Source organism: Neopelma chrysocephalum, unplaced genomic scaffold (assembly GCF_003984885.1).
Source record: "Neopelma chrysocephalum unplaced genomic scaffold, ASM398488v2 Primary Assembly neopelma1_95377, whole genome shotgun sequence".
Taxonomy (NCBI): Eukaryota; Metazoa; Chordata; class Aves; order Passeriformes; family Pipridae; genus Neopelma; species Neopelma chrysocephalum.
Window position 1 is genome coordinate 88,212 of NW_020924053.1, and position 15,120 is coordinate 103,331.

The window sequence follows — 15,120 nt, forward strand, 5'->3', positions numbered from 1 at the left end:
ACTTGGGCCAAAGAACATGGCATTAGGTGGGTATATCACATTCCCAATCGTGTACCAGCCTACAAAAAATTAAATGATACAATGGACTGTTAAGGACTACACTGAGAGCAATGGGTGGTGGGACCTTCAAATCGGGCTGGCCCTGCCCAATCAAAACCTTGATATACTATAGAAGAGGACAACGTTTCTGTAGCGCACATTAAAAATATGCTGGGGAAAATAGTCTGGGTTATTCCTGCCACAGGCAAAGGCAATCCCATTCATGGGATTGCTTTTGTTCAAGGACCTGGGTGCACTTGTTGGGTAATGCAGGAGGATGAGGAAGCCCAGTGTGTGCCTCAAGGGCATTTGATTTTGGGTGAGAATAGCTGATCAATAAAATTGTATTATGCTAATTGCTATATAGTACTGTGTATTATCACTTCCATGATGGGTATATGCTCATCACCACACTACGCATCTCTCAATGCTCATCTCCACCACTCCAGATTTGGGGATGTGAGTCTGACTCCCCTTCGATCACCACATTAATGAAGAATGAACTTTGATGAAACTGGAAAAGCACAGCAGTGATGTAATCTGAACTGGCTTTTACATGTGACAACACCACACACCATCTTTCCTGCCCTGAAAGACTGTCATGACAGATGGAACCCAAGGTCATGGACAAAATTAACTTGATGGACTTTTATAGAGATGGTCCATAGACTAAGGGAACAATATCTGTGTGTATATCTATCAAAAGGCAGGAAAGGTGGTGGTATGTTAGAAAGTGAGGGACCTGGCATGATATAAATGGTGTGGAATAAGGGCTGGATACAGTCCTGGTTTCAGATGGGACAAAGTTAATTTTCTTCTTAGTAGCTGGTACAGTGCTGTGTTTTGTATTCAGTATGAGACTAATGTTGATAACCCACTGATGTTTTGGTTGTTGCTAAGTAGTGCTTACCCTAAGTCAAGGCCTTCTCAGTGTGTCATGCTCTGCTAGTGAGGAGGTGTACAATAAACCGTGGGGGAGCATAGCTGGGACAGCTGACCTGAACTGGCCAAAGTGGTATTCCATACCATGGAACATCATGCTCAGTATATAAACTGGGGGGAGTTGGCCATGAACCACCAATCACTGCTTAGGGACAGGCTGGGCATTGGTCAGCAGGTGAGCAATTTTATTGTGCATCACTTGTTTTTCTTGGGTTCAATTCCTTTCTCTCCCTCTCCTTGTCATTACATTTTTTAATTATTGTTGATTTTGTTATTATTATTATTACATTTTACTTTTTTTTCTATTACTGAAAACTGTTTTTATCTCAGCCCACGAGCTTTATCTTTTTCTGATTCTCCTCCCCATCCCACCAGGGAGGAGCGAGGGGAAGTGAGTGAGTGACTGCATGGTACTTAGTTCCTGGCTGGGGTTAAATCACAAAACAGCATGTTCTCAAAACTGACAGTAACAGTGGTAAAATCATTTAAATATATATATATAATATAAATATATATGTAACTATCCAACAATGGTTTAAAGTACAGGTTTTCTGCAAGAAAAAAAATCCAAATTTATCTTCTTAAAATCAATTTGATTTGCGTCAGTACAAAATAGCACTGATTACTGCAGCGTTACACAAAACAAAGACTGTTTTTCAGTTATGTCCTCAGAGAAGAGAAACAAGCAATGAAGAATTGAACAAATGATTCTTCTTGCATTAAAAAGGTACCCAATGTTTTGATGTCATTAGACAACATATACTGTGTAACACTATTACAAAACACAGGCATGTGGAAAATAAGGTGATTGCTGACAGCCAACATGGCTTCAGTAAGAGCAGATTGTGCCTGACAAATTTGGTGGCCTTTTATTTATGGGGTTACAGCAGTGGTGGATGAAGGAAGAGGGACTGATGTCATCTACCTGGACTTGTGCAAAGCATTTGACACTGTCCCTTGACATTGTCCCGCATGACATCCCTGTCTCTAAAAGGGAAAGTTGCATTTGACAATGTAGCAGGATGCTCTGCCTGGAATGCAGTAAAACAATGCCCTATTTTGCAAAGCTATCAGTGGTGGACTGAGATGGTGTGTCATGCTGCTTTGGTGTTGAATTATGCTAAAACCAGTCTGACTCATCAACCCCAAAGTTAAACATCCTGATAGTGAGGTAAAGGTGTGGCAGATATGGTACAGTATCCTTATCTAAAAAATGCTAAGCTGACACAGCTGGCCTGGGGACACATGACAGACAGTCAATCACTTTATACTGTAAAAGTCCAGTCCCACTTTTAAATGGCAGGTTCTTCTAACATACCCCTTCTTGGAGCGTGTGTGGAGATTCCTCCCTTGGATGGGGACACTCCTCAAGGTCACTCCTTGAGGCTGAGTGAAAGAGATTTGCCTACAGTCATTGGGTATGGTATGGGTGAGTAACATCAATACCTAATAACTGGGTTTTTTTGCTAGCTTTAATATAATTGCTTTAACATCACTGATTTGATATAGTACACTATACTATACTAGTAGTTTTAGCTTCTATACTCTGTAGTAAAAAATTCTGATTAAGATCTTTTTGTCTAATCATTTATCATAATAAATCATTCATTTTTATATAAATATATCTGGTTTGCCATCCTTAATCCTGTGGGTCAAGTTGTACAAAGGTTCAATCACACCTCTATAATTCCTTAGGCTTAAACTGTTGACAAAGTCTGGGGCTAAGATTGGATTCAGCCACACCCAAGCTCCTCTCTGAAAAGGAGTTCAGAAAGCAAGGGGGTCCTTTCTGCACCTCATGACTCAACGTGAGGGCTTCTCTAATAAACTTTGTCTGAAGCCCCCACTCCACCCGCAACAGACAGATGGACCGCTTGGTGGATAAGGAATTGGCTGGATGGTTGCACTCAGAGTTGCAGTCAACAGCTCAATGTCCAAGTGGAGAGCAGTGATGTGTGGTGTTCCTCAGGGGTTGGTATTGGGATCAGTACTGTTTAATATCTTTGTTGGTGACATGGACAGTGGGATTGAGTGCACTCTCAGCAAGTCTGATGACATCACTAAGCCATGTGGTGCAGTCAACACGCTGGAGGGAAGGGATGCCATCCAGAGGGATCTTGACAGCTTGAGAGGTGGGCCTGTGCAAACAACATGAAGCTTAACAAGGCTAAATGCAAGGTCCTGCACCTGGCTTGGGGCAACCCAGAGCACAAGTACAGGCTGAGTGGAGAATGGATTGAGAGTAGCCCTGCAGAAAAGGACTTGGGGGTGTTGGTGGACAAGAAGCTTCACGTCTCGGCAATGTGCGCTTGCAGCCCAGAAAGCCAACCATATAAAAAATAATCTGCATCAAAGGCTGCATCAAAAGAAGCGTGACCAGCAGATTGAGGGAGGTGATTCTCCCCCTCCACTCTGCTCTTGTGAGACCCCACCTGGAGTACTGCATACAGTTCTGGGGTCCCCAACATAAGAAAGACATAGACCTGTTGGAGCGAGTCCAGAGGAGGGCCATGAAGGTGATCAGAGGGCTGGAGCACCTCTCATATGAAGACAGGCTGAGTGAGTTGGGGCAGGGCTGTTCAGCCTGAAGAAGAGAAGGCTCCAGGGTGACCTTATTGCAGCCTTCCAGTACCTAAAAGGGGCCTACAAGAAGGCTGGAGAGGGATTTTTTACAAGGGCATGCAGTAATAGGACAAGGGGGAATGGTTTCAAGCTGAAAGAGGGTAGATTCGGATCAGGTATTAGGGAGAAATTCTTTACTGTGAGGGTAGTGAGGCACTGGAACAGGTTGCCTAGAGAAGTTGTGGATGCCCCATCCCTGGAAGTGTTCAAGGTCAGGCTGGATGGGGCTCTGAGCAACTTGGTCTCATGGAAGGTGTCCCTGCCCATGGCAGGTGGGTTGGAACTAGATGATCTTTAAGGTCCCTTCCAACTCAAACCATTCTATGATTCAATGAAAACTGAAGCCTGCACATTTAGATCATGTTTGGTAGTATAACTGATGTGGTACATTCCCTCTGGCCAGCTTTTCTGTATGTAAAAGAATTCTAGTTGCTGTGTTAAAAAACAATAGATGAAAGAATGCAATAGTGATGTTGCTGCAACATTGAAAACACTCACCTTTTTAAAGTGTAAACTATCAAATACACTAAGTTTCTTTTTTGTTTTTTTTTTCTTGACACTTAATGGAGTCAAATATCTTTAGATTGATAGTGTAAATGATCAAAAGACATTCCTGTCATTGTACCATTTCTTAATGGGTAAACTTTAAGGATGATATAGTAATTTTATTTCTCCTATATTTCAAAGCCTGTTTCACAACAAATTAGCAAAGCAAACAACCTCTGAAGAATTAAAAACTGCCTCTAAAGCCTTTTTCTTCTGGCTTTTAAAAAATACAGCTTTATATTTACAGTACAGTACATAAAAATACAGCATTTGTTACCTAGATATTTAGAAGTTCAGGACGGCTTTCTACTAGCAAAATCAGCCAGTCTGTCTGTTCAGGGTATGAACAGTAAACTAATTGTTCCATCCACAAAACACAGATAGCTATTTCTTTTTAAAATACAAAGGTTACAAAATAAAATTATGCTACATGGCACAAAATGTACCATGAAACCATAAAAATTATTATGCTATATGACACAAAAAGTACCTTCTAGTGTGTTTTACCTGAAAGTAATACTGAAAACATGCAGCATTTAGAGGGAAAGAGTATCTGTTCAGAGACAAAGTTCCTAGTTACTCTGATCTGGTCAGTTTAAGTTACTAATTTTCTCTACAGGGACACTTGTCTCATAACTCAGTAAGAAAACTCAGTAACCACCACCCCTCAACAAAACCACAGTATGAATTCTTAGTCCAAAATAATAAATATACCTACCTGTGTTTTGAGTGTGATCTTTTCCTTCTAGATCGGGATTTTGAGCTAGACCTGGATTCTGAACAGGAATGGGAACGAGATCGACCGCCTTTTCTTTCACTGCTCTTTCTAGACTCTGAGAGGAAAAAAACACATTGCAGTGTAAGCTCAGAACATTTAAAGATCCCAGTTAACAATCTGGTGCAAGTGGAATGTACCACACATATAGTGCAAAGGGCCTATGCTTTGCACATCTTCCTTCTTTGCAAATATCCTTGAGAAACATCCAAGAAAATCATCGCACATACTCATTGAGTGCAGCCATCCTGTACCAGTACACATAAACCAGATAACTATAAACAGCAGCTAGCTCTTTTAGGAATGGGATTTATGTTGCTGCCACAATGCACAATATTACAACACGTTCTCTGGTATATTATTTAATATAACTACTTTTTTTTTAATAACCTCAGAACAGCAGAGTAAATTTAGAGGGCAGAGTTTTCAAAACAAGCATAAAATGTAAATAATAATTAGTACTTTTTATACTTTTAAATATTCCAATGACTGTACAAATATTGAAGTTCTATTCCTCAAACACTGTTTTGGGGGAGGAAAGAAAGGAGAGCAGGGAGTAAAAAGTTTTATCCAAAGGCCAAGAAGTCAACAGAAAACTTACCAGTAATCTCTGCAGACTATGGTTCAGACTCTAAAAGATTATTATTCTGCTGCTTAACACTGAGGAAATGTTAGAACTATTTTTCTCCCAACCCTCAAAAAAGACAGAAAATACTCTATCCCCTTCCCCCTAAAAAAAATAAAAGTTCAAGATCCTCTACTATCTCACCTACATAATTCAATGTCTGGGTTTCTTAGTAAGAAGAATGACAAAATCTTGCTGATGAAAAGAAAAAGGAGGATTTCAACTGCAAGTTTAACAAGTTGAGAATTTTTTATATTGTGGGTTTGCAATCAGTTAAAGTCAGTATAAATCAGCATTTAAATGTCTGTCTAACCACTTGAGCCACTGACACCTTCCTCCTTGACCTGACATTTCAGTGTTAACAGGGATCAGGGAACCAATCTGAATGAAAAAAAGGCTGTTACAATATGTTAAGTTTTATCCCAGATTCATTCTCTAATCCCATTTGCTATGAGGATGCACATAGTCTTGAGGCAGTATGAAAAAGAGCATAGCACAGTGGCAAAATTAACCTGTCAAAAAAAAGCATAACACTGCTGCTTTCAGCAGCACACTAGCTCCCTCTGATCATGGAACTATGGCATTAATGGGTGCTACAAGAGAAAAAACCCAAAATATAATGCATTTTTTAAGTTTGTAAGTACTTTGAACTTTAAAAGCACCAACATTATTTTCTTTTCCCCCACACGTTGCTCACCTTTGAGTACCCTTTTCTCATGTTTTAAAACTCTCTTAAAAGCATATGTCAAGGTACACATAGAACATGTCTGTTAGGTAATGAACATAATATACCTACCTGGTTCAATAGCAGCAGATATGAAAGACTGGGCTTCCCTTACTCTCTTCATCACTTCTTCCAGTTCCTTGGCAGCAGCTTGTGGTGTCATTTCAGGAGGTTTCACTATTGCATTATTGGAGTGATTTATTCTAAATTAAGAAAAAATAAAACCTTGAACTTCCAAACTCTTGAAAAGGAAAAATGAAAAACAAATAAGAAAAAACCTCAACTTCCATGTATGACTAAAAACTTCAAAGTTCAGCAAAACTACAGATTTTTCCTAACACTCATCTTTAATAAGTATCTGAAATGTCTCTTTTATTGCTTTCAAATCTTATGACTTTTAAATAATTGCAGCACGATATTTCTGTGTTATTTTTAGTAGAAGTCTAGAAATCTATTTCAGATCAAATTTCTACATCAATGCCTACTAATTACATGCACGTCATATATAAAGCTTAATAAGTGCAAAGGACTTTGCATATTCTCTCACTAATTCAAGATTAGATTTTACTCAATGCCATCCATATTCTTCTTGGAAAAAGTTATATCCAAACTTGAAATTTGAGTTCATAAAAGCATTCTAGTTTACTAACAATAGGCCCTTATATTGAAAAGATATTAATCACAGCAGTTTCCTTCACATCAGAGTCATAAATGTATAAAGATACTAAGAAATCTCTCATTCAATATTCATATGGATAATTAATTTCTTACTTCAGTGGCCTGTCTCCAAACATAACTCCATTAAAGGCAAGAGCTCGAGGTACAGAATTTTGGTCTGCAAATTCCACAAAAGCAAATCGTGTTGGTTGTGTCTCATCACCTGCCATTCGCACAAATTTGACTTCTCCAACTTGCTTAAAAAATTCAAGCAGCTGATCTGCTGTTGTAGTCTAGAAAGAGTCAAAGAACTCAGCTGAAGTAAAATATATAATGAAAACCACTTATCCAACATATCAGATGATCTAAGCGCTACAAATTTTGGAAAGATATCTCATCATTATTACACAGGTGACATGAATTTGGTAATGTTACATTTTAAGAAAGGTATTTTTTTCTTCCATTAATCTAAAAAATATACTACAATTTAAAATAGTGCAACCACGAGCCCTGAAGTCCTACATCTAGGTTAAAAAAGTACTTGTACAGGATTTTGCACTTTTCAGACAACTTATTTGAAATAACTGATCAATTTAAAAAAATCCAAACAGCATTACAAGACTTCACTTTTATCTGTTTTTCTACTAGTTTCAAGCTTGTTTTATTTCATTGCATACTTTTATACTCTAGTAGCTACTTTGGCAGTCAAAAAAAACGAAAATTAAATACTTCTATTTCCATCAGTCAAAAGAAAATTGTTTTTCAATTTGTTTAATCAATTGCTGAAAAAAACATATTCCTGACAGACCTAACTTTCCTGTCAGAGCAACTTTAATATATTTATGCTAATTTTGCAACTTCAACTAGGTCAAATCATTTCTTCTTAGTGTACTTAAGCAACTGCACAGTGTTGTGGGGGACAGCTACCATGCTCTCACAAATTCTGGGGCATTGTTCAGCTAATATAACCCAGCTGGACGTTTGATCAATACACACAATCATAAGTATGTTTCTTGAATTCAGCTATAGCGTGATTTCTATTGTTTCCTGCTAGAATGAATTCCACAGTCTGATCTTATCTGATTGGCAAAAGGATACTGAAGAATTTGAAATATCTCTAGTAACCAAAAAGAGTATTTTTGTTTAAATTTCTATTGGCATCAACTAATGAAAACTCTTAAAATGCAAGATTTTAATTCACAAATTCCAATTCTGCATCTTCCATTATTATTGCCAACAAAAACCAAAAAAGCTACCTGTGAATTCAAGTTTCCAACATAGACTGTTCTTCTGATTTCATCAATTTTGGATGGGTCCACATTCCCCATAATAGGTGGCTGTGGTATTTCTCCCAGTGTTGTAATGTTAGGGTCCAATGCTGCTGCTGGTATAGCCCCCAAAGTGCCAAGTGAAACACCAAGCTGGGAAATATAAAAATAGGATGTTTTGCAACCAAGCACTGGAAGGAGACACTTCACCTTTTAAATACTTGCCTGACTTGTGCATTTCTGTAAAAATAAATCTAATTAATATAGGTAAGATTTTAAACTGTAAGGTCCCAGAATGGGGAAGTGAAATTTCTCCAGGGGAATATTATAAAAAGTCACTTAAAAATGACTACTAAATTGGTCTGCTGAGTTCCTGGTTTGAATTTTATTTTCTCCACCCAAAAAAGTAACTGCCTTTCCATCAAACAAAGCCACCAATAGTTTTTTTTATGTAACAAACTACTCTCTTTACTTGAAATCATCTTTTTGTTATTGAACAGAGAGTTATACAGCTTGACTTCCTCTTTGATATTCTAAAATTCACAGAATATTTATTAAATATGTATATAAAAACAAAGTGAATTTACCTTAGATGGTTAATTTAGAAACAAATGTCTCTAAACACCACTATTACACTGTGGTGGGTTGACCTTGGCTGGGCACCAGGTGCCCACCCAGCCGCTCTATCACTCCCCTTCCCAGAGGGACAGGGGAGAGAGTAAGATGGAAAACAACTCATGGGTTGGGATAAGGCAGTTTATTAAAGAAAAAGCAAAGCGAAAAGATAACACGGTTTATTCTCTACTTCCCACGAGCAGTGATGGTTGGCCACTTCCGAGAAGCAGGGCTTCAGCATGTGTAATGGTTCCTCAGCAGGCAGCCATTGGAGACAATGCCTGCCTTCCTGCTCCTTGCCTTAGCTTTTACATCTGAGCTGATGTCATAGGGTCTGGAATATCCCTTCGGTCAGTTTGGGTCAGCTGGCCTACTTGTGTCCCCTCCCAGGATCTTGCCCTTGATTGAGGAAGGAATGTTACAGTGTTGGTGCTGTGCTCAGCAGCAGCCAAAACACCAGTGTGTTATCAACACCTTTCTAGCTACCAATGCAAAGCACAGCACTGTGAGGGCTGCTATGGGGAAATGAACTCTAGCTCAGCCAGACCCAATACATACACCAGTCCTCTTTAATATCTTTATCAATGCTCTGGATGAGGGGATCAAGTGCACCCTCAATAAGTTTGCAGACGACACCAAGATGGGTGGGAGTGTTGATCTGCTTGAGGGCAGGAAGGCTCTACAGAGGGATCTGGACAGGCTGGATCAATGGGCCGAGGCCAATTGTATGAGATTCAACAAGGCTAAATACTAGGTCCTACAATTGGGTCACAACAACCCCATGCAACACTACAGGCTTGGGAAAGAGTGGCTGGAAAGTTGCCTGGCAGAAAAGGACCTGGGGGTGCTGGTTAACAGACAGCTGAACATGAGCCAGCAGTGTGCCCAGGTGGCCAAGAATACCAATGCCATCCTGGCTTGTATCAGAAATAGTGTGGCCAGCAGGACTAGGGAAGTGATTGTCCCCCTGTACTTGGCACTGGTGAGGCCACACTTCAAATACTGTGTTCAGTTTTGGGTCCCTCGCTACAAGACACTGAGATGCTGGAGTACATCCATAGAGCAATAAAGCTGGTGAAGGGTCTGGAGCACAAGTCTTATGAGGAGCAGCTGAGGGAGCTGGGGTTGTTTAGCTTGAAGAAAAGGAGGCTCAGGGGAGCCCTTATCTTTCTCTACAACTACTTGAAAGGAGGTTGTAGCAAGGAGGGTGTCAGTCCCTTCTCTCAAGTAACAAGTGATAGGATGAGAGGAAATGGCCTCAAGTTGCACCAGGGGAGGTTTAGATTGGATATTAGGAAAAATTTCTTCACCAAATGGTTGTCAAGCATTGGAACAGACTGCCCAGGGAAGTGGTTGAGTGTGGTGGTTTGAAAAACCTTTTCTCTGGGGCTGTAATGGTTTGCCCCACTGATAATACTAGACCAATCAAAGGTTCATATGCGCCCTACGGAAATTACATACCCACAGCAACGGAAGAGAAGGTGGTGAAGTGTTTTTTTTTAGTTGGTTGGTAGCCATGATCTGAACCACGAGGAGGCAGGGGGCCAGTCAGCCCCTCTGGGGGCTGAGAGCCCCCAGCCCTAGCTGAGGCTACGAGAGACCCGGTGTAGTGTCAAAGCTGGACCGGGTCCTGTAATCAAGAGGTGGGAGAATTTCCTTACTGTCAGCAGCAGCAGAAAACATTGAAAGCGGCAGCGGAGCAGTCCTGAACAGAAACAGCGATGGTTGAAAGCCAAAAAGATAGCCAGTAGCAACAAGATAACATGAAGCCGGCTGAAGGACGCAGAGATGTTCCTGCAGGAGGGAGAGCTGGCAACGAAACAGAGGAAAACTCAACAGAGTTGTTTTGGGGTAAGACTGTATTAATTTCCCAAAACTCAGAGACCTGTTGAAGAGGAGGGGTGGACTTCCAAACCTTTAGGGAGTCCCAAAATGCAGCAACAGCTAGAGTGAGACAGAGGAGCCGAGAAACCCGGAGTCTCCTGAGAGCTGAGCCAGGATGGAACACGGGGGAGGTGCCCGTGCCCTCTGCTGCTGCTGCTTCTATCGTGCTGGGAGTCTGAGACAGAGCAAAAGAGCTTTGGTAAGACTGAACTGAAAGCTGCCTTCAATGTACTACCCCAAGAGGAGTGAAGATCTACAAGGAAATCCCCCGAAGGCTCGGGCTCGGGGTTGAAATTTCCACAAAGTAAGAACCAAAATCCTGACTGCCATACTTATATCTGCTGCCGTAGGAAAATGAAGGACACTAACCAGTGCCACAAAAAACTGAAACGAAGGAACTGTGGCCTGTGCAGTGACAGAAAGACTTTTCTCTTTCCTTTTGGACTTTTATTGAAGGAAAAGAGGAATTTAATTCAATGTAAATATATATATATATATATATAGGTGTGAGTAAATAAACCTTTGTAAATATTTTTCCCTTCCCCCAATAACGAATGGTTGTGTTTTGTCTGAAAACTCTCCACATGAAGTGAAAAAGATATCAAGTCCATACCATCACTAAACCCTCTCACAGGGGCAGACTGTGGGAGGGGGGCTTGAACTTAAAAATTAGATCCTTGGGAGTTTCAAACCACCACATTGAGTCACCATTCGTGGAGGTATTTAAAAGACATGTAGATATGGCACTTCGGGACATGGTTTAGTGGTGGACTTGGCAGTGTTAGGATTACGGTTGAACTCAATGATCTTAAAGGTCTTTTCTAATTTCAATTATTCCATGATTATTTATGGTTCATTAGCAGCAATTATGCAGTGGAAACATGAGTAAGCTCATTTTTTTAATGAAATGCCTAAACTATTACTTCACATATCAATGAAAGCAGTATCATATATTTTAAGACAAAAAAAAAGCCAACATTCTTGTAAACTAAAAATTATTTTCAAAGTCATCCAATGTCTCTCATACAATGACAGTTATGAACCATAAACAGAATTAGTCTAAACCTCTAACTGGTGATTTTGGGTACACTGTTTCATTATAAAAGTTGCACTCTTTAAAACAGCTCTTGGAGCACAAGCTTCAAAAGATACTGATGTTTGTGCAGGTTTTTAAAATAATGCAGAAGAAATCAAACTTGATTAAAGCAATGTTTTTATGGAAGGAAGGAAGGAAAGAAGGAAGACTAATATATTCATTTCTTTTAGGATGTTGATCAGTATCAGCTAAGAATATGAGAGTGGGAATAATGTTTCTGGTCATGGAGACAGATGAGGAATCATTTAAGTACAGATAGGTTTGAGAATCTGCAGGATACCCTTAACTTGAGTCAAAAATCCAGGATGGTACCAGTAACATCAATACACACACTACTGCAATATGTTTGGAAGACTGAGGACTTTCATCTTCAAATAACATGGGGTTATTGACATTAAGCCCAATTTTTTGACGTAGGATTTACTATTTCCAGAATTCTCGCAGATTAGGTCACAGCAGCTTGCTGATGTCAAGAAAGGCTTAGAGGCAAAAGGGAATTGAGCAAAGCAGCAGCAGCTAGCTCCTATGCTTTTTGCAGTGAAAACATTGTTAGGCTAACAGTCAAAACCCATGTCATAGAGATAGCAAGGAAAAGCATCCTATTGTAGCATTTTAATATTATGAAGAATTCTGTCAATTTAACTATGATGTTTTAACAGTTTATTAGGAGGTGGATAGCATTGCCAGTGGAACAAATTAATGGGTGTAGGGAAGGGACAACAACTAAAATGAACACAACCAAACCCAGTATTTATCCACTATTTTGCATAACAAGAATCTGAAAGAAACACCCAGGAAAGGTAGTGCATGGACATCTTGTGATCTACCCTCAAAAGAGGCACCACAGCTAAATCCTCACTGAGTATATAAGAGGACAATGTCCACAGATCAGATAGTTCTTGTTCTCTGAACACAGAAAGGCTACCAAGTATAAAGTAAAACCAGAAATCAAATAGGGACTGAATTTTACTTACTGTAGTCAAAGGGGTTGGTGTAGGTATAGGAAGCAACCCTGCACCAGGCATCAGGCTTGCCATAGTAGGAGCAGGCGCCAATAGAGAAAGGGCTTTGGCTTCATCTGGGATTTTACCTGAAGAAGCAAATGAAAGCGTTACACAGAGTTGGAACAATACATAGATGTTACTCTTTCTATGATTTTACAATTACCCTTGCATTTAAAAAAATAATAAATAAGAATGAATCTATGTACCAGATCCTTACAAAGAAACAAATACAAACTTAAGTTTTTCCTTTTACCCTGCTCTACTAGGAAAAACAAAAGTGAGCAAAACTTCAAAGACTAGCAATCTTATTAATGGATTATTATTTTAAAAACTGAATAATGTACACAATTATTTAACACTTGGAGCTATGGGTCACCTGTACTGGAAACTTAATGTTCATGAACCAAACGATATCAAGCATGGACGCTTTCCCAGGGCGGTGTTTTCATGGTGATCGAAAGTTGTTTTACACATGACAACCGTTCGTGTTGGCTGCATCACTAATAGCACACAGAACATCAGATACAGAAAAGAAGAACATTTTTTAAAATTTAATCCCCAAAAATGGCAAATAACCAAATCAGTTTAAAAAAAAAGGAACAAAGTATGTGCTAACTGAAATTAGCGAGCTTTTTCACCCTCTGGTGTTACCTACTTTTGATGTAAAAATAAATAAAAATAAAATAAAAACTACTGTGACTCCACACAAGACATACTACAAGTGAAGTTGGGAGTGGAGAAAGGGAGGGCAGAAAAATTCAGATTTGTACTGTCTTACATTCTAGGTCACCTCAGTTTATCTGAAACTTTGATAAATTAACTTTAAATTTACTGAAATTGAAGAAAATCATAACTGATCAGCTAAGCAAGCTATATTTTCCTATAATATGTATTTCCTACTATGTCAACCATATTATATTTTCCCTGTCATGCTAAAGTTTAAGCAATATCTAATCTGTACTAAACACAGGTTTCATTTAGTTAGTTACAATTAGACTGCTAAATAAATAATAAAAAATCTTCAAAAATCAAAAGATGTAACAGTTAATTACAAATGCAATTAAATGTATGTTTTAAATTTGAAATGCAAAGGGATTTAAACTGGTACAAACATTAAATACTGAACTGAAAAAGTACAGAAAGTTCTAATTATGCTAGGTATCTATGATTTATTCAAAATTACTGGAGTAACTGTATATATGCTATCCAACTGAGCCCTTTGGTTATTACCCCATGTACTTTAATAAGGTAAATGCTTTTACTTAAAACAATGTTTTAAAAGTCAAGGTATATACAAATACTGTGCCAGTGGCTTTTACTGCTTTGGTTCAAACTGTATATATTTTAACTATAAAACCCCTAATGTCAGGATTTAAAAATTAATATAAATAGTGTTATAAAACCCCAAAATATAACATTATTTTCAAAACGTTGCAATTTTAGCTTTATGAGTGAAAATAAACTCCACGGGAATGATACTACTTAAAAAAAAAAAGACAAAAGTTGAAAACCTGTTCTACAGATCTGCAGCAAGGACTAGGTTAGAGTTGGAGAGGACCAAAGAACAAAACAAATATAAATGAAAATTAATTTATATGTAGCATGAATGGAATAGAAAAGATAAAATAACAGTACTCTTCTTTTTTTCTCACACCTTCTATTTAGATTTATTTTATTTATGTTAAGTTTTGAGGCACCTTGCTCCTTAAGATGTAACAAACCACTTTGTTTTGCTATTTAAAGGAGAAAAATAGGAAAATTATTAACACTTAAGAATTAACTGTGCAATTATGTCTTCCAGGGCTTTTATAAAAACATGCATAAATCTGAGTCATCGTCATAATGTTGAGCACTCTTTACAGGTCTCATTTTGAAGTCAGACATGCAATGAGAGGTGTATCTGATTTGCCAGACTGCTCATGAGAATCAGGTACCTTGCCTCATATCGTGCCTACTATGTAGCTAACTAATAGGCTTCCAAATATACAGTTCCAACAACTGTATGTGCAAATTAGGCATACAATTAGATACCAGTTCTTCTGAAAAACTAAATACTTTAGTATTTTCAAATGACTGCTGAGCCAGCATGTTGCAATTAACTGGATACTCATATAGGTTTCTACAGGATCAAGACATGGCTCAAGTAAATTCAATGGCAGAAATGGCACCTAAAGTGGTACATCTGCATCCTAATTTAGATCCTTGGTCAATAGTGTACATAAGCATATGCCTAACTTAAGTACGCACTTACATACAGCCAATTCAATACACACTTAACCAGATAAACCTAAGAGATGCTTAAGACATTTAGCCCTTTTAAATA

The 15,120-nt window shown here is 38.7% G+C and overlaps 1 protein-coding gene across 1 annotated transcript in view; it reads right to left on the minus strand.

Annotated features, from left to right (window-relative positions):
- The window catches only part of LOC113980833 (splicing regulatory glutamine/lysine-rich protein 1-like), a 71,220-nt gene that overhangs the window by 37,545 nt on the left and 18,555 nt on the right, over positions 1–15,120 (minus strand). Inside the window, exons 3-7 of the mRNA XM_027708050.1 lie at positions 12,768–12,883; positions 8,187–8,351; positions 7,045–7,223; positions 6,346–6,476; positions 4,868–4,982 (exon numbers count right to left, since the gene is read on the minus strand). Coding sequence (XP_027563851.1) covers positions 4,868–4,982; positions 6,346–6,476; positions 7,045–7,223; positions 8,187–8,351; positions 12,768–12,883 — 706 coding nt within the window. The remainder of the gene's footprint in view (positions 1–4,867; positions 4,983–6,345; positions 6,477–7,044; positions 7,224–8,186; positions 8,352–12,767; positions 12,884–15,120) is intronic.